This window comes from Lynx canadensis, chromosome C1 (assembly GCF_007474595.2).
Source record: "Lynx canadensis isolate LIC74 chromosome C1, mLynCan4.pri.v2, whole genome shotgun sequence".
NCBI lineage: Eukaryota > Metazoa > Chordata > Mammalia > Carnivora > Felidae > Lynx > Lynx canadensis.
This window is the reverse complement of record NC_044310.1, coordinates 13,642,605-13,665,610: the sequence shown is the minus strand read 5'-3', so window position 1 is coordinate 13,665,610 and position 23,006 is coordinate 13,642,605. Positions and strand designations below refer to the sequence as shown.

General features: G+C 47.5%; 1 protein-coding gene across 6 annotated transcripts in view; it reads left to right on the top strand.

Annotated features, from left to right (window-relative positions):
- Positions 1–23,006, top strand: part of UBR4 (ubiquitin protein ligase E3 component n-recognin 4) — a 132,345-nt gene that overhangs the window by 53,628 nt on the left and 55,711 nt on the right. For 2 of the 6 annotated variants that reach the window (XM_030326122.1, XM_030326119.1), the window contains exons 41-61: positions 18–176; positions 732–884; positions 1,336–1,563; positions 1,859–2,016; positions 2,978–3,149; positions 3,432–3,633; positions 4,789–4,952; positions 5,641–5,857; positions 6,845–7,061; positions 7,819–7,851; positions 9,007–9,070; positions 9,508–9,642; positions 10,627–10,801; positions 11,680–11,820; positions 12,688–12,809; positions 13,471–13,582; positions 15,339–15,469; positions 15,591–15,768; positions 16,232–16,336; positions 17,889–18,026; positions 18,873–19,047. In XM_030326122.1, the coding sequence (XP_030181982.1) occupies positions 18–176; positions 732–884; positions 1,336–1,563; positions 1,859–2,016; positions 2,978–3,149; positions 3,432–3,633; positions 4,789–4,952; positions 5,641–5,857; positions 6,845–7,061; positions 7,819–7,851; positions 9,007–9,070; positions 9,508–9,642; positions 10,627–10,801; positions 11,680–11,820; positions 12,688–12,809; positions 13,471–13,582; positions 15,339–15,469; positions 15,591–15,768; positions 16,232–16,336; positions 17,889–18,026; positions 18,873–19,047 (3,179 nt within the window). The remainder of the gene's footprint in view (positions 1–17; positions 177–731; positions 885–1,335; positions 1,564–1,858; positions 2,017–2,977; positions 3,150–3,431; positions 3,634–4,788; positions 4,953–5,640; positions 5,858–6,844; positions 7,062–7,818; positions 7,852–9,006; positions 9,071–9,507; positions 9,643–10,626; positions 10,802–11,679; positions 11,821–12,687; positions 12,810–13,470; positions 13,583–15,338; positions 15,470–15,590; positions 15,769–16,231; positions 16,337–17,888; positions 18,027–18,872; positions 19,048–23,006) is intronic. The other 4 variants (XM_030326120.1, XM_030326121.1, XM_030326123.1 and 1 more) reach the window with 4 other exon arrangements.

The following is a 23,006-nucleotide window of genomic DNA, read 5'->3' as shown; positions in this document are numbered from 1 at the left end:
CGATTGTTCCCTTGCAGATCACCGTTCTGCAGCTCTCTGCACTCCTGAAGCAAGCAGATTCCAGCAAAAGGAAGTTGACTCTGACCCGCCTGGCTTCCGCCCCCGTCCCCTTTACTGTGCTGAGCCTCACTGGCAATCCCTGTAAGGAGGACTACCTTGCCGTTTGTGGGCTCAAGGTAAGAATCGGGTCCAGGTTCGACCACTTCGTGCTATTGATCCCACTCCTCTTCTCTCCCCTGTTGTCAGTACCGCTTTCTCATACTCACTGTCAAGATTAAAACCTAGGGTTACCCGCGTGGCTTGGTCAGTTGAGCGTTCAGCTCTTGATCTAGGCTCAGGTCATGATCTCACAGTTTGTGGGACTGAACCCCACGTCGGGCTCTGTGCTGATGATGTGGAGCCTATTTGGGATTCTCTCTCTTTCTTTCTCTCTGCCCCTCCGGCGTGCACGCTTGTTCACCAAGTAAATAAAACTGTAAAAAGAACTCTCCTGTTTTGCATGGGAGAGCCCTTTAAAAAAAAAAAAAAAAAGGTTAACACTTAAAAGCCTTTCAAATGTAGAAGAAATCTTTTCCTGAATTTCTTTCAGATTTCTCTTGTATCAGAAATGATTTTTGTGTGTTTCGAAACCTGAATATCTCCCTACCTGAAGGCAGGGAATGTTAGGGAAGACTTGAGTTAGCCTACTTCCCACCATCTTCTAACCAGTCTGTTCCCTAAACCCTCTCTAGGACTGCCATGTGCTGACGTTCAGTAGCTCAGGCTCTGTTTCGGATCACTTGGTACTACACCCCCAGTTGGCAACGGGCAACTTCATCATTAAAGCTGTGTGGTTACCTGGTTCGCAGACGGAGTTAGCGATCGTCACTGCGGACTTTGTCAAGGTATAGTTAGTGCTCATTGATGATGTGGTCCTAGAATGGTTTGGTTTTTAAATCCAGAATGTCTGATCTCCATTATGTGCTAGCTTCTCCCAGAAATTAAAGGTGAGCGACCCTAACATTGTGTTGCCTTTTGTTATGATGCTGAGCTAGAGCTTTCCATCTGTAGGCTTTATGATACCGATTCTGGTTCTTCTCCTGTACCAAGTGCGTGACTATTACTGTACTTATCACAAAATTTGTAGATATGTGTCTCTCCCCTGGTCATTCCCTGAGGGAGAGTAGAAAGATGTTTGTCTTTGTGTGTCCTGTGCCTGACACTTACAGATGCTTGTGGGATGGAGAATGAATGCTCATTACTTGCCAATGGCAGGTCTTTGGATTCTCCAGGATAATTTGGGGGTGGGCTGAAATAGACCTCCCTTATTTGATCTTCCTTCTTTCTGTCCTGCAGATTTATGACCTGTCTGTCGATGCCTTGAGCCCCACCTTCTACTTTCTCCTACCGAGCTCCAAGATAAGAGATGTTACCTTCCTCTTCAATGAGGAGGGAAAGAACATCATTGTTATAATGTCTTCAGCCGGTTACATCTATACCCAGCTCATGGAAGAGGCCAGTAGTGCGCAGCAGGGCCCCTTCTACGTCACCAACGTGCTGGAAATCAACCACGAGGACCTGAAGGTTCGGGCGGATGTTGCTCTCTCCTCTTCCAGATCTAGCTAGCCTAGCAGCTTCTCTGTTGTTCTTTTCCCTCTTGCCTCCTTTTCCCCAATAGCAGAGACTCTTGTCCTTTAGGACCAAACTGATTCAACGTGAAGTTCCATGACTCCCGTGGTACTTCTGAGATTTACCCAAGGGACTCAGATTACGAGAACCTGTGATCATGATTTAAAACTAGTAACCAGCAGAGCTGGATGCTGGTCCCTGAGGCACCATGAGAGGTTAATGCAGGTGTTGTGTGTCTTCGCCCCGACAGGACAGTAACAGCCAGGTGGCAGGTGGTGGTGTGTCCGTCTACTACTCCCATGTGCTGCAGATGTTGTTCTTCAGCTATTGTCAAGGCAAATCGTTTGCAGCCACCATCAGCAGGACAACTCTGGAGGTGTTGCAGCTCTTCTCCATCAACATCAAAAGGTGGGAAGGAGCCCTTCGTGTTCAGCTTCCGTGATGCCCACATTCAGCGGGAGCTTCCCCTGGCCCGGTACTGATCCTGCTGGGGATCTGGTGAAACTTACTTTCCTCCCGCAAGCCTTTCCCTTTTGTGAGCAAGAGGCACCTAGTGTTGGCAGGGTGGCTGTTGGTATGCTCTGTCCTCTGCCACGCAGACCCCAAGCTATGAGAAGAAGTTTGGGGACCACTGTCACTCAGAAGGGAAAAGCTGTAGTCGAGGCAGCAAATCTGTGATGACTAAGTTTTGAAACGGGAATGTAAGTTGCTTCCAGACACCCATGCTGCCAGAATGCCCTTTAAGTTTCCTTGCTGGGGTAGTTACTGATCAGTAAACAGAACATGATGTCAGCAGTGGGAGTATGGTTGGGGTTCAGGGAGTAGAGGCTTACATGAGGTGTCCTGATGATAGAGGTGTGCGTAAGGTGGCAAGTGTTTATTTAGAGAGCAGGGAGAAGAGGCTTAGGCTCTGTCTTTCCTGCCTGCCCTTGAAGAGCCATTAAAGTGCCATAGGCACCATTTCTGTCCTCTGTTTTGTGAAACATTAGCTGGTTAGAGGTGAAGGCAGATGGATGCCATTCACACAGAACTTGATGTACTTGGAGATTCTTACTAGGACCAAGGATCGTGCCTTAGGCAGCTCCATGGCCTATGCAGTTGACAGCCTCTAGGCACAGGGGGCCACCTCTTCCCTCAGACAGTGGAACCTAGCAGGGGAGATTTTTAAATCAGGACTCCTGCTGGAGGTACACCGTAGGGTATATGAGAGTATATACATGGCTCGAATAAAACTGAGGCTCGTGGGTAATTTGAGTCCCTGGACAAATACATTGCTCTGGGAATCAGGTATTTAGTCAGTATGGCCTATAAATCAAGAGAAGGAAGTCACGATTGGTACCCTGACTGTGGCCGGTTTTGTCATCTGCAGTTCCAATGGTGGCAGTAAGACGTCTCCTGCCCTCTGCCAGTGGTCCGAGGTGATGAACCACCCTGGCTTGGTGTGTTGTGTCCAGCAAACCACAGGTGTGCCCCTGGTAGTTATGGTGAAGCCAGACACTTTCCTTATCCAAGAGATTAAGACTCTTCCTGCTAAAGCAAAGGTCAGTGCCGGGTTCTTCCACCACTTGGCTGTGAACCTGGTCTCATTTTCTGTTTCTGTATTTGTATATTAATGTTACTTCTCCAGCTCTTGCAGTCGAAGCGGTTTATCAAAGAATTTTCACCCATTTTCTCCTAGATGCCTTTTCTTTGTTATTCTTCTGCACCCCCAAATGACTGTTACTCTTCCACACCCCCAAAAGCTAGTTGCTTCTCTGCCTTTTTTCCGTAGGTTCTGATCTATAGCTGTGGGAACTCACACCCTCCTTTGTCCCCTCCGCCAGATCCAAGACATGGTTGCCATTCGGCACACGGCCTGCAACGAGCAGCAGCGGACCACCATGATCCTGCTGTGTGAGGACGGCAGCCTGCGCATTTACATGGCCAACGTGGAGAACACCTCCTACTGGCTCCAGCCGTCCCTGCAGCCCAGCAGTGTCGTCAGCATCATGAAGCCTGTGCGAAAGCGCAAGACTGCTACCATCAGTAAGGCCCCTCCTGGAAAGACCGGTGGGGGAATGGGGTTGGCAGTGTTCTAGACGAGCCCCGAAACAGACCGCAATAACTATCCGTGGGGAAACGGTGACTGTTCCGCTTGTCTGTTCTATGAAGGTAGAGATAGGTGCTAGCTGATTTCCCAAAGGCAGGATCAAGTTTCCTAGGGCCACCAGTGTTCTTTGTGGCTTTTAGAGACCCATCGTGCAGCTGGCAAGCACTCCCTGGCTCTCCACTTCAGGCCAGCGCTTCTTAGGTGCCTGGTAAAGAGTGATCCTGTGGACCTTGTTGGAGAGCTTTTTCTCTGGGTTTGGGAACATGGCCTGCCTGATGTGAGGCGGAGGGTGGAACTGACGGAGGATAGATTGCTTGCGTTGGTCCGTTTCTTACCAAGCAGTGACGAATCCATCCTAGATCTCTGAGCTGGGAGTCTCACTCCTGACTGATCGAGGACTCTTGAGGGTGTGAACGCTCAAACTCAGAGTGAGTGACTCCGGTTAAGCAGAGCTACCGAAATTTGTTCTGGAGTCCATGTTTGAGATGACGACGCAGCTCATTCTCCTGTAAAGAAGTAGTTTCTGTTGTTTGCTTTATTTTTTTTATTATTTATTTTCAATTTAGTTAATTAATCTATTATTAGTTTTTAACGTTTATTCATTTTTTGAGAGACAAAGAGAGACAGAGCGTGAGTAGGAGAGGGGCAGAGAGAGAGGGAGACACAGAATCCAAAGCAGCCTCCAGGATCCGAACCAACAGCAGAGCCCAATGCGTGGCTCGAACTCCCCAACTGTGAGATCACGACCTGAGCCACAGTCGGATGCTTAACCGACTGAGCCCACCCAGGCGCCCCATGTTCACTTTAAATAAAACAGTCATGAGGGGAGCCTGTTGCTACTAGCTGTACTCCATACCACACGCAAATTCTTTGTCCCGCCGGGTTGTGTTGTGGTTAGGGGTGACGACTGTTGGACAGCTAGCCCTGTGCAGGCATCGCACTGAGGCACACGTCGTGATCCCGGGTGTCCTGCAGAGATTGATTGGAGTGTTGGAGTGTGGGCTCAGCCTAGGAGGGGCTTTACTCATGGAGTGGGTGCAGAGGTGGGAGTGTGCACTGATGCTCTCACACGCTGGTGCTGCTCCCCACAGCGACCCGCACGTCCAGCCAGGTGACCTTCCCCATCGACTTCTTTGAACACAACCAGCAGCTGACAGATGTGGAGTTTGGTGGTAACGACCTCCTGCAGGTCTACAATGCGCAGCAGATAAAGCACCGGCTGAATTCCACCGGCATGTATGTGGCCAACACCAAGGTGAGGACTGTGCTGGGCTGGGTACAGTGCCCGGGTGGAAGGACCTCATAAACCGTGTGGTTCAAAGACACATCCTCTCTTTTTTTTTTTTTTTAATTTTTTTTTTTCAACGTTTTATTTATTTTTGGGACAGAGAGAGACAGAGCATGAACGGGGGAGGGGCAGAGAGAGAGGGAGACACAGAATCGGAAACAGGCTCCAGGCTCTGAGCCATCAGCCCAGAGCCTGACGCGGGGCTCGAACTTACGGACCGCGAGATCGTGACCTGGCTGAAGTCGGACGCTTAACCGACTGCGCCACCCAGGCGCCCCAAGACACATCCTCTCTTAGGATGCGAGTGTAAAATATATGCTTACAGTCACCCTTGATTCCAGTTACGTGGTCCCTGGAATAAATGGCTATTTTCACTTCCACGCAGAAGGGTTCCCGTTCCAACGTTAGCCACGGGGTCACTGTGTAGAGGGCAGCAGGAGGTGGTTAGTGATGAGAAAGTAGCCTGCAGTTGGAGACTGTCCTCTCCCTTGCCTCTATTTTTCTATCCTTGGAAGTAAGCAAGTCATTACCAAGGCATTAGAAGGATAAAGGACTCACCTGGGGTCGCATGCTTCAGCACCTGTAGGTGAAGGGTTATACGTTTGCCCCCAAGAACTCGTGTTCGTTCTCTGACGTGCGCCTTTCCTCCCTCTAGCCTGGCGGCTTCACCATTGAAATCAGCAATAACAACAGCACTATGGTGATGACAGGCATGCGGATCCAGATCGGGACCCAGGCCATCGAACGGGCCCCATCATACATTGAGATTTTCGGCAGAACCATGCAGCTTAACCTGAGTCGCTCGCGCTGGTTTGACTTCCCCTTCACCAGAGAAGAAGCCCTGCAGGCTGACAAGAAGCTGAACCTCTTCAGTGAGTCGCCAGCTCCTGGCACGGCCCACCCTTCTCACTTGGCTGCTGACTTGGGGGCCACTCCTCTGTGGCTCTCTAGTATTCTGGGAACCCTCTGCTCTCTGCTTCTCAGTGGTCTCTGCCATCCTGAAACCCTGAGCTTCACTGGAAGTGGAAAGGAGGCAAGGGGGTGGGGGAGGGATGTACGAGAATGGGGAGGGTTAGCTTCTGTTGGGACTGGCTCAGCCTTGCTGGAACGGCTGCCTGCATGGGTGGGCAGAGAGGAGGCAAGATAAACACACAATCCCCAGGTTTTTTGTTCGTTCTTCTTTCTTTTCTTTCTCCCTTTCTTTCCTTCCTTCCTTCCTTCCTCCCTCCCTCCCTTCCTTCTTTCCTTCCTTCCTTCCTTTCTTAAGATTTTATCAAGTAATCTCTATACCCAGCATGGGGCTTGAACCCACAGCCCTGAGATCAAGAGCTGTGTGCTTCACTGACTGAGCCAGCCAGGCACCCTCACCAGGCTCTCTTAAAGCACAGATGCCTGGCCTTGTGCTATCAAATACTTTAAGCTCTCAGAGTACAAATCCGTGAGCTTTTCACAAGTCTAGCACTTTTCTGTGCCATTTACTGGCCCCTCTTGCTCCTAGAGATAGTTGATATCGGTATGAATGATGACAACCTGCGCTTTGAACCAAGGGAGCACTTAGAGCTCCCTGCAGGTGGAGGGCGGCAGATGCCGGAATCCCTATAGCACCAGAGGATTCCCGCGGTGCTTCCCAGGGGCTCTTCTGAGAAGTGGACTTCTAGGCCTTCGGTCACAGGGAGGGGCTGCTTCATGCTTCATCACCGTCTCCTCAGGGTTAAGGTGCTGTTCGAGTCTCAGGAGACAGAGTTCTTCCGTACCAAAAATCGATGGGATTTGCTGCCTTGTCAGGTTTTGGGAGGCGAGGTGGTCACGTTAGCCCTTTAGAGAATGTGCTTTCCAGAGGCTTCTCTTACTTGTTGCAGTTGGGGCCTCGGTGGATCCAGCAGGTGTCACCATGATCGATGCTGTAAAAATTTATGGCAAGACTAAGGAGCAGTTCGGCTGGCCTGACGAGCCCCCGGAAGAGTTCCCTTCTGCCTCCGTCAGCAACATCTGTCCTTCGAACCTGAACCAGAGCAATGGCACTGGAGACAGTGACTCTGCAGCCCCTGCCACCACCAGTGGAACTGTCCTGGAGAGGTACCGACACCGGCAGGGGTTGGCTCCGGTCCTCACCACTTTTCCCTCTCCCGGCACAGCCTGTCCCGAGAGAGTCTCTCAGAACTACCGGGTCCAGCCTGCGAGTTTCAGGTTGTTACACAGCCCTGTGCCCCCTTAGCGTACCAACGGAGCCTGGAAACCTGCTCAGGGCCGTCTGGCTCCAGTCTGCCTGGGGGGGCTTCTGTGCCTTCTCTTAATGCTCAGGTGCCCTTTGGAGTAGCCAGAGAGACTGCTGAGTAGAAGATGCTTAAGCCAGTGTTAGAGATGTGGGTCCAGTCTTGCTGACATTATAGGGGAAGATCTTCCAGTTCATTCCGATTTCATCGTCTTCTCTTTCTCTGCAGCAGCCAACTTATGTGGTAATGGCGCTGCTGGCAAGGGGCGGTCTGCTGCACCTGCGGCGGAGTTCACAGCCTCCTGGCGCTCCCCCCAGTGGCCTTCTTAAGCATTGCGCTTGGCTTCTTTGTGCTAGGGGCCGCTGGTTTGCCGCGGTAGACAAGTGACTCATGATGTAAGACGCTGAGTTTCTTACATCGTAAGTCGGAAAGAATAGCCTGGCTTGGAATCATTGCCTCCCACCACCAGCCTCCCCACTCCCTTTTCTCTCTCTTTCTCTTTGTTTTTCCCCCCTCCCCTCCCCTATTCTTATATTGTTTGCTTAGGATGTGTTTCCAGGTTTCTCTGAGCTTCACATTTTTTTCCTTTTTTTTTTTTTTCCCTTTGCTTCTCCCCCAAGTTCTGAAACTGAGTCCCTAACCAAGCTGGACCGGTTAGTATGCCCTCTTTCTTTTCTCTGCACGGGTGAGTGTGTGCCGGAGAGCAGTAACCAATGGTGTGGCTTTGCGTTGATCCTGCTTCTGTGGAAGAGTCCTCCTGCTTCTTTCTGTTCTGGTCCTTGCATGGCTGCCGAGCTATCCCGTGTAAGAGTGGAGTGTGTGGAGGGTTGTGCGTGCACACTTGGTGTTGGCCTTTCCAGAACCTCTTAGTGTGCTCTTCCGTACCCCGCTCCTCTCCGCTCCTTCTCCGCAGTGGGTGAGCAGGGGGCGGGGGCGGGCCGTAGGACAGCGGGAGAGTCCTAGTGTCTGACAAGCCAGCGGACAACTTGTTCTGTCCAACTGCGTTTTACGCCTCGGGTCCCTCTTCCCCGGCTCTTTGTTGCCTTCCTCTACCCCTTGACCTTTTCCCCTCCAGCTACCTTCTCTATACCTTTCCCTCTCTGCCCGGAGCCTCAGCATCAGGATGTTGGTCTTTTTACCAGGCCCCATTATACTCACAGGAATAAGCCCTGGGGAGCATGTTGCTGGGTACCCTTCCACAGTTGGGTTTCCTTTTTCCCAGGAGAAAATGGCTCCGTTTTCTAAAGGTGCTTTGTTGCACCCTTTGAATGTTGGCAGTTGGCATGCTCCTGAAAACGCCGTTTGTTCTCTCCCCGTACTTAGGGACTCCTAGGAAGTGCCTTTGTGCGTTTTCATGGAGGTGTGAATAAAACACTACCTTTACCTTCCCAGTGTAAGAAGATGGCTTTAACCTTTCCCTTTGTGTATCCCTTTGCCTACCTATGTATGGGCACCTGAGCTTCGGGTCCCATTGCAGCAAGACTGTTAAGCCCCTCTCAGTGATCCCTGCCACAGGCAGCAGAAGGAAGCACACTTATCCGCTTTGAGGAAGAAAAGCCCTGTCTTTCAGTTCCGGATTACGAACATGGCCTCAGGTTGATCTCCAAGCAGGAGCCAGGTTTCTTCTGGCCTGTAACACAAGGAAACGATATGCATGGTGCCTGTGGCAGGTCTTATTGTGCTTTGATTTTGTATTTGGCATTCATTAGCTGTCCCCAAGGTCCCTCCGTCTATAGTTTGCACAGGCTAAAGCACAACTGGAGAGAAGGGTTGTTGTTGTACTCAAGCCAGCTTTTCTGTCTCCCTAGGCTGGTTGTGAGTTCTTTAGAAGCCCTGGAAAGCTGCTTTGCTGTTGGCCCGATCATCGAGAAGGCAAGTGACTTTTTCAGAGTATATGGGAGCTTTCTGAAGAGGCAGGAAGTCAGTGGAGTTGTCAGAGGCCCGAGGCCTTGCAGCTAAAGAATATTTATAGCATAATCTTGATTTGCAGAGAAGCTCCAGAGAAGTCTTTGGCTTAAGGCCTTCTGTCCTACTTTTGGGGGGATCCACAGCAAGGGCATTTCATAGAGTAGGATGAGTGCTGGTAGAAAGAACGCTGTTCCAGGAGTCATAGGCTTGGACTCGATTCCTGCTCCCGTGTTGTGGGAGGATTGTCATTTCTGAAAATCTTCATCTTGCTCTCAGCAGTCCGTAGAGCATAACCTAGCACTGGTGGCCTTGGAAAGAGGAAGGGGGAGGGCAGAGCGTAGACCGTTCATTCCGCATGGACTTGGTGGGGTTAGTGAGAACTCTGCTGTCTTCTGCACCAGGAGAGAAACAAGAATGCAGCCCAGGAGCTGGCCACTTTGCTGCTGTCCCTGCCGGCACCTGCCAGTGTTCAGCAGCAGTCCAAGAGCCTCCTGGCCAGCTTGCACACCAGCCGCTCGGCCTATCACAGCCATAAGGTACTCATTCCCTCCCAGGAAGCCTTCTGCAGAAGTGGAGGTTGTGGTACTGATGGGGAATCAAGTGAGCTGACTTTTCACGTGGAAAATGAGGAGGGGAGTGTGAAGTCTGCTGGGGAAACGACCCCACTGAGATGAGACCCATCTAAAGTCTCTCCTGGGAAATTAATGACTACCCCTCAGAACTGATGACAAGCTGTCGGATGGGCCCCTGGTTTGCATGGAGTTTTTGGCCACTAATAGCATCAGCAAGATCTAAGAAAGACTGGGGGTGCTTTCCCTGGAAAAGTGTGAGGACTCGGGAATCGCGGGGATCCTCCTCCAGCTGTGGCACAACCCTAGATTAGGTGTACTTGCTTGTGGGGAGATTGCCAAATGGTTGTTGGAGAGACTCTGAGGGGGAATCTGGAGGCAGGGGTGGGTGTGCAGGGGGAAGAGAGGGGGAAGTCTCACCTATAAATGTAAGTGGTGGCGGAAGGCAGTAAGTGAGACCAGTTGCCATAGATGGAAAAGGTGACAGATCAAGGAGGAAGAAGCCAACAGGCCAGATGCCATGGTTAGCATTGGTGCCTCTAACCCAGAACACCGAGAAATTCACGTTTCACCTGCTGAACCTCTTGAGGAAAGGCAGTTTAGAAACAGATTCTTTGTGATAGGAACTCACAGAGAAACGGTTCTTCCACTGTAGCAAAGTGATTGGGGATGTTGCAGGTCTGGAGAATCAGGTGGGTCCACATTTTCCTGTCACACTTTGATACTTATTTCATGACTTCTGAATTTTGTGCCTTCAATGTTTTCTGTGTGAAGAAGTTTACCTGTACTGGGCTGCTTTGAAAACTTGTTCCCGGTAGTTGGCGGTAATTAACCTGTTTTCCCGAGAGGAGGTAGCCATCCTGGTGATCTGCCAGCTGTTCTGTCCTCTTTGCTCGAGTATCCTACCCAGCCCTTAGTTTTGGTTCATCCTCTGTGATACTTTTGTTATAGGATCAGGCCTTGCTGAGCAAAGCTGTGCAGTGTCTCAACACATCCAGCAAAGAAGGCAAGGATTTGGACCCCGAGGTCTTCCAGAGGCTGGTGATCACAGCTCGCTCCATTGCCATCATGCGTCCTAACAACCTTGTCCACTTTACGGAGTCAAAGCTGCCCCCGATGGAAACAGGTGAACTTGGCCTACCTGGTCGTGATCCTGAAATCTGCTTAATAACACTTTCTATAGCCTTTCACTCTCTTCTTCGTATCTCTGGCCTCTGCCTGACTGCATGCTTTGAGACAGGGATTTTACCCTTGTCTTCGTATCTTGTAGGGCTTTTGACGTTCAGATTATACCATTTAAGCGAACGTTCTTTCTATTGCTTGCCCCTTCAATCATCCTTGAGTTTATTTAGTGCTCTGGATGTTAGGTATAACCTCTGTCTGAAGTAACTACCTCTTAGGATTTTAGGGCAAAGCTAAGCTTGGGCCCTGGTTGCTCTAAAGTAATAGGGTCAAATCTTGCTCTCCTGCTATTCTTTTTGCCAGTGTTTTATTAACAACATGTGCAGTGGCCTTTCTCCATGCTTGATTCTGTTTTCCTCCCTTCGCTTCACGTTGGCTGGGTACCTAACTTGTTTTGCTTTGTCAAATGCAGTTTATTAATGTGTTTACAATTCTCTGTTATTTACATGCTCCCATCTGCTGTCATCATCCGGTTCCTCTTCCTAATATTTTCATCCAGGAGTCATTCCAGAAAATCTCACGTGTTCCCCTAGTTTTTAGAAGTTGAGCAGTTGGACCTGAGATCTCTGAGTCTGCTATAAAGATCCTGAATGCTCCCCTTTCTACTTAATTCTAACATACAATGTTTTCTGTGATATTCCTTTCCCAGACTGTTTTTTTCCTAGATGTGCCTGCTGGAGTCTAGGGATAGTTGGCATATTGATTGGGGCCCCACTTGAAACTCCCTCCCCAGGCAAGCTTCCTTGACCTGAGTTAACCTTAAAACAAATTAACTTCCATGTCAGATTTACCGTTGTTAATCATTTTCTGTCTCCTGCTTAGAAGGAGCGGATGAGGGGAGAGATCCTCAGAAGCAGTTGGAAGGAGACTGCTGCAGTTTCATCACCCAGCTGGTGAACCACTTCTGGAAACTCCACGCGTCCAAACCCAAGAATGCCTTCTTGGCTCCTGCCTGCCTGCCAGGTATCATGTTAAAAGGGATACTTGAGGCCTGATCGAAGTTCTGTCTTTGAACAGATCGAGCCCTCAGCCTTTAGCCTTCACCAACCATTTCTTCCAGAATTAATAGTCAGGAAATAGAAGGCTTTGAGATCAGTGCGTTCTTTCTGATACAGGAATTCAGCAGTGTGGCAGAGAAGCGGGATTTTCTCGTACCATATCTCCTCCCCTGGGGCTGAATATTTCTCATAGAGGGGCACTTTTGTGTATCTCTGTATCCTTACCGGCAGTTATAATTGTTCTAAAAATGTTTTGGGAGCTTGATCAAAGCCGCTTCAGAAGGGAGAAGTGAAGCATCAGCTTGAGAATGTTTTATTCCCAAGTTGCTGCTGTTTGGCATCTAACTTCTCACTCTCCAAAGTGTCGTGGAAAAGTAAGGATCCGAATAGCAATCTTGGAAAGTAGAGTGAGCCCTGGTGCTCATTTGTGTTTGCAGGTTGCATGGGCGGTAAACCTAAAAGGCGGGTCAGAGTCAAGTTTATCATCACGTAAGATCTGAGGATTATGGGGAACACGTATAATCTCATCTCGTCATACTTTTCTACCCTCTCTTTTGGTTTCTAAGAGTAGACGCCTACTTACTTCAGTGATGCAGGATATCTGGAAAGGCTTTCGAGGACAGTTTGAGAGATTAGGAGACTGTTAATAAAGTAAATCACAAATGATGTTGATAACCCACCTTTTGTATGTGTGTTTTGTTTGTTCTGCCGAGTGCGTGAGCCCTTGCCGGTTTTTGTTTGCTTGACCTTTACGTGGGGATGAGACTTTGTACTTCCGTGTTAGATTTTCAAGTAGCTAGAAGTTTTTCTACTGTATTTTCCTCCCCTTTAGGCCTAACTCACATTGAAGCTACCGTCAACGCCCTGGTAGACATTATCCATGGTTACTGCACGTGTGAGCTGGACTGTATTAATACAGCATCCAAGATCTACATGCAGATGCTACTGTGTCCCGTACGTATCGGGCCAGCCCCAGATATCTTGTATTGGCCTGGGAATGTTGGGAAACGTTTTTTTTTTGTAAGTTTGTTAGGAAATACAGTAGACCTAAAGGAAGGTAATGGGAAGTAAGGGTTTTGAATATCAATGAAATCTTTATAATCTCACGCATTTCATGGAATAGAAAGGTTTGAAACAGGGATGGATTTTGTTTTTCTTGTTCAGTGCTAAGTCCCCAGGGAATTTACCGGCGGTTGCTACATAGTTTGTGCTAAGTTACTGTTAATTAAATGAGTGTGTGAATGAACGTCAAGATCCAGTTCCAGTGATTGTGTCATAGAAGCTCAGTGTTCGAAGTACTGATTTTCGCACAGAGCGGGGATGAGCCTGCGATCTGATGAAAAGCCAGATCCATTTGTAGAGACAGGAACTGAGATTCAGGCGGGTAGGAAGTGCGTCTTAACATATACCAGGTCTGGAGATGGGATTAACTACTGAATTTGGTCAGCAGGGTTGCAGGTGAGAGTAGATAGATAGGTCTTTCACACGTATGTAAGTGACTGACCAAGAAAGGAAAGTTTTTTTATAGACAGTTTCGTGAATAATATAAAACCTAATAAGCATGCTAGTTTTTTGGTGTTTTTTTTTTTTTTTTTTTTTTTTTTTTTAACCTCAGGATCCTGCCGTGAGCTTCTCTTGTAAACAAGCTCTAATTCGAGTCCTAAGGCCCAGGAACAAGCGGAGACATGTGACATTGCCATCCTCCCCTCGAAGCAACACTCCAATGGGTAATGTGAAGTCTGGGTTTAGGCTTGTGTGTGCACGTGGTGGGGCCAGGGGGAGGGAGGTGTACAGCCTTAGGAGGTATTGCTCGTGTTGACCAAGGTCCTGGAAGCTTTGTTTGTCTATCCTGTGTCTTACCCTGCTTTGTTCCATAAAGATTTTAAGGTGGCACATAAAGATGCATATAGTAAATAGAATAAAAATAAAATTGAAGCCATAAGAAAACAAAGAAAGGTTAATGGTAAAAGTGAGCCAAGGATATAGAAAATTTCTGTCCTGAGGTTGTTATGTGTCTTGCATTATTAACAAATGAAGATTTTATATTCGGCTGAAAGCTTCCCGAGAGCTATAGCAAAAATAAGAACAGTTAACAAAAGTCACAGTGACTAAAGACAAAAAACAGTCATTTTTCAGGAAAACTGTATTTTCCTAGCATAAGAACTCTTCATTAAGGGCCCATTCTATTGCCTAAGGGGTAGTATCCCCAGTGGTCTTGACCTACAGTAAGTTTGTTAGCAAATATCACAAGAGATACCCCTCCTGATGCACTTGGACACAAGTCAAGGGCATGACATTTAACATTTTAGTAAAAGCAGTTCTACAAAATGTCTAAATATTAGCACGATTATGTAACTCTCTGGTTATTTCCTTGGCTCACAAGTAAATTTCCAATGAAAGTCACATATGTAACTTTAAATTTTCCACTAGTTACATTATAAAGAGTAAAAAGAAGTCCAGTATGTAAAGAATACCATTTCAACATGCACTCAGTATAAAAATTTACTAATGAAATACTTCCCATTTAAAAAAATTTTTTGTACTGTTTTCAGAATGTAGTGCATCGTCCACACTAATCCCACATGTCTCTTTGGACTAGCTGCGTTTTCATTGCTCTGCAGCTGCACGTGGCTGGTGGCCACCTTGTGGTACAGTTGCAGGTTTATTGGAATGTGTGCAACTTGATGATCTTCAGATAACCTTCCTTGGATATTATTTATTAACGTAAGCTTGAGTTAGGCAACAGTTTGTGCCTCTTTTCTTGGGTGAGAAACTACCATACAGGTAATTGACGTTTCCAGTTCAGGCCTTTGTCACGTGCTTTCACAACCCAGTAAGTGGAAGGCAAGGAAGGCCTCCACCCTCTTCTGACAATTAGGGGTTTAAACCGGACTCCTTTCTCTGTTATCAGAAGGGCTTCCCACTTGACACAGAAGCCAGCCTGGGCAGGACCTGTAGCGGTGGCCTCAGTTTCTATTTGATGGTTGTACATTTTAGTTCTGGTTCTTCTCGTAACGGTTGTGTAGTATGAAAATCCCACAACACAGCTGTTTTGGACAGGAGTGAAATGATACTCCAGGCTGCCGTGATGTCACAGATAAACATCTCAATTGTACTATTTTCCCGGTCTTGCCCAAGGTCTTGTGGGAGTTGGTGGGAGCTCCTGGGGCCTACTGGTCTTAGATTTTTCTGCCCGTGGAATTCAGGTGGTTTTTTTGTTTGTTTGTTTCGTTGTGTTTTCAGTTTTGGTTTTTTTTGTTTTGTCACTTCGTCAGCTGGGAAAGTCTTCTCCTAAGGGGGCAAGATCCTGCTGGGCCCAGGGAGTGAGAGACAAGGCTGGGGTGTCCTTGTGGCTTACCTCTAAAGCATAGGGCTCTAGCTGGTAGCTCGTCTTAGGTTTACGCTGCTGCATGACTCTGCACACCACACGCCAAGGGAGGAAAGAACAGGCACTGTTGGGTGACTGGGGTTTCTTTGGCTCAGGAGATAAGGATGACGATGATGATGATGATGCAGATGAGAAAATGCAGTCATCAGGGATTCCGAATGCTGGTCACATCCGTCAGGAGAGCCAGGAACAGAGTGAGGTGGACCATGGAGATTTTGAGATGGTGGTGAGTCTCCGGCAGCAGGAGAGGGGAGGAAGAGTCTCTTAGCTCTCCTCTAGCTCTCATTCTGTGGACTTGCAAAAGCTGCCATTTACTGTGGGACACTGACAGAGCTTTCTCTCTGCAGTCTGAGTCGATGGTCCTGGAGACAGCTGAAAATGTCAACAATGGCAACCCCTCTCCCCTGGAGGCCCTGCTGGCAGGCGCAGAGGGCTTCCCCCCCATGCTGGACATCCCGCCTGATGCAGATGACGAGACCATGGTTGAACTAGCCATTGCCCTGAGCCTGCAGCAGGACCAACAAGGTAGAAGGCCGTGCCGGGAACAGAGCCGCCCGGCGGCCTTGAGCAGCAGAGAGGGTCTGGCAGTTACTGATATCCGGCTGACTTAGCTTGTCCCCAGATTTGGTGAGAGGTGGATCTGGGTGAGAGCTGTTAAGAGACACAGGTGGAGAGTGACGGGGTCGTGGTGGGATTTGCAGTCTGGGAACCAATCTCCTCATTTCTGTTAGTTTGGTCTTTTGGATTATTTCCTCCCAAATCTGTTAGATTCCTCCGGCCTGTGTCCTGCCTGAGCTGAAGGAAGCCTTCCACCATGTCTGTAACCAAACTTGGTGGGTGGACAGCACCGGCTGTTGATTAACTTCCTCCAGGCCAGAGGGGGTCACGCGCCGGTGAATTTAGACTCCCGAGGGCAGCAGGCGGCCAAAGCAGTGCTGTGGACGGGGTCTGGAAGGAATGCTGTGCTCACTCTCCACTTGTTTCCCAGGCAGCAGCAGCAGTGCCCTGGGCCTGCAGAGCCTGGGGCTGTCCGGCCAGGCACCCAGCTCTTCCTCTCTGGACGCAGGAACCCTCTCTGACACCACAGCATCAGGTAACTGTCCACAGCAAGGAGCGCGGCTTGGGGCCCCAGGACCCTCCGGCCTCGCTTCTGGTGCTGTGAGAGTGGAACGGGCAGCTGCTTTGACAGGCCATTCTGGACTTCCTGCTTCTGCCTTTGCTTTAGGAATGCGGGCGTGGAGGGCACGGTGATGCAGCTCGGCAAAGGCGCTCGCGGCTCTGCTTCCTGACACTTTGCATGCTGCCTGGCTCCCGCTGGTCTCCCGAGGAAAGGCCGAGAGAGCGGCTTGCAGGGTGGTCAGCTGTAGGGCTCCAGTGACAGCTTTCAGGGCTCCTCGCCAGAGTCCTGACACTCTAGACGACATGGAAAGGGAGACGAGGAGTAGCTAGAGCTCATGCCATTAACTGTTTTCTCTTCATTTACAAATAAAAGCGAAGCGGCAAGAAGCTGAGTTCTGCTTCAGGTCGGTGAGGCTCACCTGCAGGGGCCCGTGAGCCCGGGAGGTGGGGGTGGAAGTGCAGAGGAACTCGTCAGAGCCCGTTTTGTCTTTGCACTCCACCTCTTCGCTGATCTGATAAGAAAAAACCAAAATGTCCTGAGCAGAGAGTTGGACCAAATAGAGGAGGATGGGACACTGGGTGATCCACTAGAAAATCAACCCCTGAGTGACGTAAGGGTTGATCTAGAGTTTTCCAGAGTGCTGCTTCCCTGTATTTCTTTTTTCCTTCTTTTCTTTCTCTCTCTTCTCTTGGGAGTTTAACCCTGGATAGAAGAGAGGGGGAGAAACTGGCTGTCCCTCTCACCTTGCTGCCGTGGTGTGTGTCGCTTTTCTCCAGTTTCGTTCGTTGCCGTCCTCTCAGGCTCGGAGGTGGCCGTCGTGCTGTGCCGATTGTGTTTCTGCCGTGCTCCGTGGCTGTCTTGGCTTTCTTCCCCCTGTATCTCATCCAGCATTTTCCTCCTGTCTCAGCTCAGCCCTGATCCTGGATGCTGTGGCTGTCTCTGGGGAATTTCCTTGCTTCATTCTTAGCGTCTGATGAGGATGATTAGGAGGGGTGAAATTTCCCAATGAACTCCCCTCTGGACCACCTGATCAAAAACCAAACCAAACAAACAAGGTTGATTCAAGAGCTCACGACAAGTGATTTCCTCACATAAGCACAAATGAACTGATTGCAAAACAAATCTTAAAATTCAGAGTTCTGTGCTTTGAACGGTAATGGGTAGTCTCTGATCTCAGCAGGTGTCAGTAACACCTAGACAGTGGTGACTGTGAAGCATTCTAACTAGAAAACTGAGTGTCCACATCACAGATTCTCGTTGGATCTCTGCACTGTCTACTCGCTGTAGTATAGCAGCGAAGGAAATGCCCAGCGAGCTGGGGTTTCACTTCTGTCTAAGTACTGTTTGCAATGCACCGTGTACAGTGTTTGTTCCTGTTGGTGATTAACCAGCAAAGCAAATCTCTCCCTTTTTCCTTTGATGACAGGATGTATCAACCGCATTGTGTCCCCTCTGCACTATGTGGTTTGATGCTGTCGCCCCCAGGAGGGGTTTTTACCTGTAACAGCTCTCGTTATTCTCTTAGCTCCAGCCTCGGACGATGAGGGCAGCACGGCGGCGACTGACGGCTCCACCCTTCGGACCTCCCCTGCTGAGCATGGTGGTAGCGTGGGCTCGGAGAGCGGGGGGAGCGCCGTGGACTCAGTGGCTGGCGAGCACAGTGGTAATGTGGCTGGGGGGCCCGATCTCCCTGGGCAGGGGCGGGAACACACTAGGAGTCTCTGCCTGGGTCCTGGGGGTTGGTGTCAGGCAAGGGAAGTTTTGAGGGCTCGCTGAAAGCCTTGAGAAATTCATTTGACCTCAACTTTGGAGTTTCAAACGCTCAGGGATAATAGCTTAAGCACCAGATGGTTAATATTGGGATATTTTACAGGCCACTTTTAATTGTCTCTTTTTGGAAGAAAGCAGTGACGTGCATAATCCCAAATCATGATTGATCTAAAACAGTTAACGGTACGACCTTAAAGTCCATCATACTGTGGCTCTTGTCCCCCTCTATTGGGGGAAGCTGTTCTGGACAGTCCTCCTGATGATGATCTGATGTGTTAACATGGCAGGCCATAGTCTACTGGCTGAAAGGGCAGGGCTCTAGAATGAGAAAGCATGCCATTTTGGTTTGACCTTGTAAACCAGTCTGTGGTTAAAAATTTGATATGAAAATATTTTGTAGAAGAGATTAAGAGTAGTTGGTAATTTCTAGATTCCCAAGTCAATGTGAGTGTCCTTTGGGCTACGAGATGGAAATTTATCAGCAACAGAGATTAAGATTGTTTTTGTAGGTGGATCTTCTATACCATAGAAGGTTGAGTGACTGGTGCCCTGGGAGTCTTTCAGCATAGTGCTATGGGGCCAGAATCTTGCATTCACTCCGTATTTATTTTCTTCTTCACGCAGAAGAAAAAACGTTCTAAAGCTACTGGTCGTCTCCTAACTATTGCGGACTTCAGAATGCATTGGGTTCCACCACACTTGGGAGACGATACACACTTTTGTAACCTTTTCCCTCTAGTATCTGGTCGGAGCAGTGCTTATGGTGATGCCACAGTGGAGGGGCACCCAGCTGGACCAGGAAGTGTCAGCTCAAGCACTGGAGCCATCAGCACCACCACCGGACACCAGGAAGGAGACGGCTCTGAGGGCGAAGGAGAAGGGGAAGGAGAAGGAGATGTCCATACTAGCAACAGGTTAGGACTTGGTCATTTGCAGTCAAGAGACTGTGGGAGAAGATTCCAGGAACAGGATGATGGACCAGTTGCAGGAGGTGGAGTCACGATACCAGTCTATTTCTTTTGAAATACCAAAGGCAATAAATTCAGGAAACAGTTTAAGGTCTTAGGAAGCCTTCTAGGTTTGTCTTCTTTACCCTAATTAGGATTACATCAGTGTAGGTTAATGGCAGAGAGGATAGAAAGTAGTTTTTCTCTTAAGGTCCCGGATATCCCTCAGTCACTATAAAGTGATTTTCAGAAAACCGTGTATCTTCCCGCTCAAATCTTTCTTGTTTCCTCCTCACCCATGAGCCCATGTTGTAGCATTCTCTTTACAAGCAGCACTGTTCTAGGCTCAACAGTTGTAGCTGCTAGGTATGTACTAGAAGTAGTAGCTCCCGTGTTCAGCGTGTTTATAAGGTGACAGAGCAAATACGTGTTTATAGCTGGAGATACCAGTGGTAGGGCATTTGGCAAATTGAAAGCGATCTGTAAAATCCTAATCCGTCTCCCTCAAGAAGTTGTGGTGGTGTTTGCTGCTGGATTGTTGGAGTGAATGTAGGCTGAACCGAGAGGTGACTAGAGAAATACATTTGTGTTCTGATGTTTGTTAGATTTGTTAATAGATAACTACCCACAGGTATCACATTAGTGCAGAAATAATAACTGGCACTTTGAACTCCACGATTTCTACAAAAGGTCACTAGAGCTGATAGGCATCAGAGACATTTTCAGAGGGCGTCAGCGAGTGTCTCCCGTATTCCCTGTTTCCTTCCACTTGAACCTCAGTTCTTGGAACATCTCTGATGAAGGTGACCTCTGGCTCAGCTGATGATATTTTGATGGGGTTTGTTTTTTAACTTAACACGAAGGGGTTTTTTACTTAATCTTTTTTTTCTCACTTAATGTGCTCTCTGGGTTAATTCTATGTGTCCAGAGAATGTGGTCTTTGTGATTTCTTGTTTTTTGAAATTTATTTAAAACCTTTTTAATCCAGTCTTCCGTTGCTTGTTAATCAAAATGGTTAACTTTATTTGTGATTAGTGTTAATTACTGATGTATTTGAATTTATGCCTACCTTTTACCTCCTACTGTTTCTTTGTTTTGCCTGTTTCGGTGCCTCTTTTTGTCTTTGCAGTCCTCTTTTGGGTTGATTTCCTATGTTTTCATTCCTTTTTCTTTCCTTTTACCTGCCCCCCCCCCCTCCATGTTTGGTATTGCAGTGTCTTGGTGGTTACCCTCCTCATTTCAGTGTGTACGTTTAACTTCTCCAAAACCAGAGTGAACTAAGAGCTGTATCTTCTACCTGAATACTAGAGAGGACCTTAGAAGGCTTGGCCCCTTCTTATCAACTTAAGTGGTGACTTTCCTATGCTTTAATTTCTTTTTAAAAAAGGCTTTTGAAGCTTTCAAGGTATTGTTACTGTTTTATATAGTTTATGTGGTCAGTGTTTATTCAGATTTACTTATATGTTTACCTCTTCCTGTGCTCGGCATTTTCTTGTGCATGTCAGACCTTCTGTCTGGGATCATTTTCTTTTCTTTTTTTTTTTTTTTTTTTAAACTTTTTTTTTTTTTTTAACGTTTATTTATTTTTGAGACAGAGAGAGACAGAGCATGAACGGGGGAGGGTCAGAGAGAGGGAGACACAGAATCTGAAACAGGCTCCAGGCTCTGAGCTGTCAGCACAGAGCCCGACGTGGGGCTCGAGCTCACGGACCGCGAGATCATGACCTGAGCCGAAGTCGGATGCTTAACCCACTGAGCCACCCAGGCGCCCCTGTCTGGGATCATTTTCTATTGAAGATGTCATTTAGATTTTCCTTTAGGGGAGGGTGGCTGGTTACAAAATCTCAGATTTTTCTCAGTCTGAAAATGTCTTTATTCAGCTCACATTTTGTAGACATGTTTTTGATGGGTATACAGTTTTCTTTGAGAGTTTTCTCCCCCCAAATTGAAAATGATACCTACTGTGAGAAGTCACCTGCTGTCATAATTACTGCTTCTTCGAAAATAGTGTCCTTACTGCTGCTTATAAAATCTTTATTTTATCATCGTTTTTAGGATATGGTTAGTATGGATTTCTTTGCATTTCTTCTACTTAGTGGTCTTTGGAAATGTTGAATATTTGAGTTAGTGTCTTTTTATTCTAGACAATTCTCACCTATTATGCTCAACAGATACTGCTTCTGTCTCGTTTTCTGTCATTTTTTCTTTCTGGGAGCCTACTTAAAATAGATGTTTTACTATCATATTCTCTTTTCCATCTCTCATGATAGCTTTTTTTTCTTTGAAAAAATCACCTGTGCTTAATTTATAGTTTCTTACGATCTGTTTGAAGCTTTCCAGTTGTTTTTGTTACATCTGTTTGTAGTTGTAAACCACATTAATTGATTTTTCTGTTATTAAACCAACATTGTGAGGACACTTGCTTGTGATACCCGGTCCTTTGCATCACTGGATTTGAATTGCTAATATTTTATCTAGACCTGTAATTTTTGTTTGAAATGTTTTTGTCATGTATTGGTATTTATATTATTCTGGCCTCCTAAAGTGAGGACATGTTTCCCCTTTTGCTGTCTTTTAGAAGAGCTTATGTGAGAACAGCATTATATAATCTATAAATTCTCTTATAAAAATTTAGCAGTGGACTCATCTGGTCTGGACTTTCTTTAAGGGAAGATTTAAAATCACAGATTCAGGGGTGTCTAGGTGGTTCAGTTGGTTACGTGTCTGACTTTTAATTTCAGCTCAGGTCATGATTTCACAGTTCATGGGATCAAGCTCCCTGTTGGTCTCTGTGTTGACAGTGTGGAGCCTGCTTGGGATTCTCATTCTCTCTCTCTCTCTCTCTCTCTCTCTTTTCCCCCCTCCCTCCCCCTCCCCCTCCCCCTCCCTCTCCCTCTGCCCCTCCACCCCTCCCCCGCTCATGCTCTTTCTGTCCCTTAAATAAACTTTAAAAAGTTTACAGATTCATTTTTTAAATGATACAGAATTTTTTATGTTTCCTCATGTATCAGTTTTGGTATGTTGTCCTTTTCAAATAATTTGTTAATTTTTTAAAGATGTCTGTTGGCATAAAGCTGTTATAAACTTTTTTTTATCATCCTTTTAATGTCTAGGATCTGTAGTGATTACCTTTTTTTCATTTCGAATATTGGTAACTTAACGTTTTTATTTTTGATATACTTACAAATGTTTATGAGAGGGAGCGTGCGCAAGTGGGGGAGGGACAGAGAGAGGGGGAGACACAGAATCTGAAGCAGGCTCCAGGCCCTGAGCTATCAGCATAGAACCCGACACAGGGCTCGAACTCCCAAACTGTGAGATCATGACCTGAGCTGAAGTCAGAAGCCTAACCAACTGAGCCAGCCACCCAGGTGCCCGTGTTCTTTTTTTAAAAGTCAGTTTTGTTTGGAGTTACCAACTTTATTTATAAGGAACTGACTTCTGCCTTTGATTTTCCTGTTTTATGTCTGCTTTCTATTTTATTTCCACTCTTTTTTAAAAAAAAAATTTTTAAAGTTACTTATTTTGAGAGAGAGAAAGAGAATGAGTATGCCAAGCGGGGCAGGGGCAGAGAGAGAGAGAGAGAGAGAGAGAGAGAGAATATCTCAGGCAAGCTCTGCACTGTCTGCATGGAGCCCGATCTGGGGCTCGAACCCATGAACTGTGAGATCATGACATGAGCCGAAATCAAGAGTTGGACGCTGAAGCGACTGAGCCACTCAGGTGCTCCTTATTACCACTCTTACTGTTTCTTTTTTCTGCTTACTAAAGTTGGTGTAGTACCTTATTTTTGGGTGAGGGGGTTAATTTTTTGTTCTTTTTCTAGCTTAAGATGGAAGCTGGGGGCTCAGTTGGTTGAATGTCCAACTCTTGATTTCAGCTCAGGTCATGATCCTAGGGTTGGACCAAGCACTAAGATTCTCTCC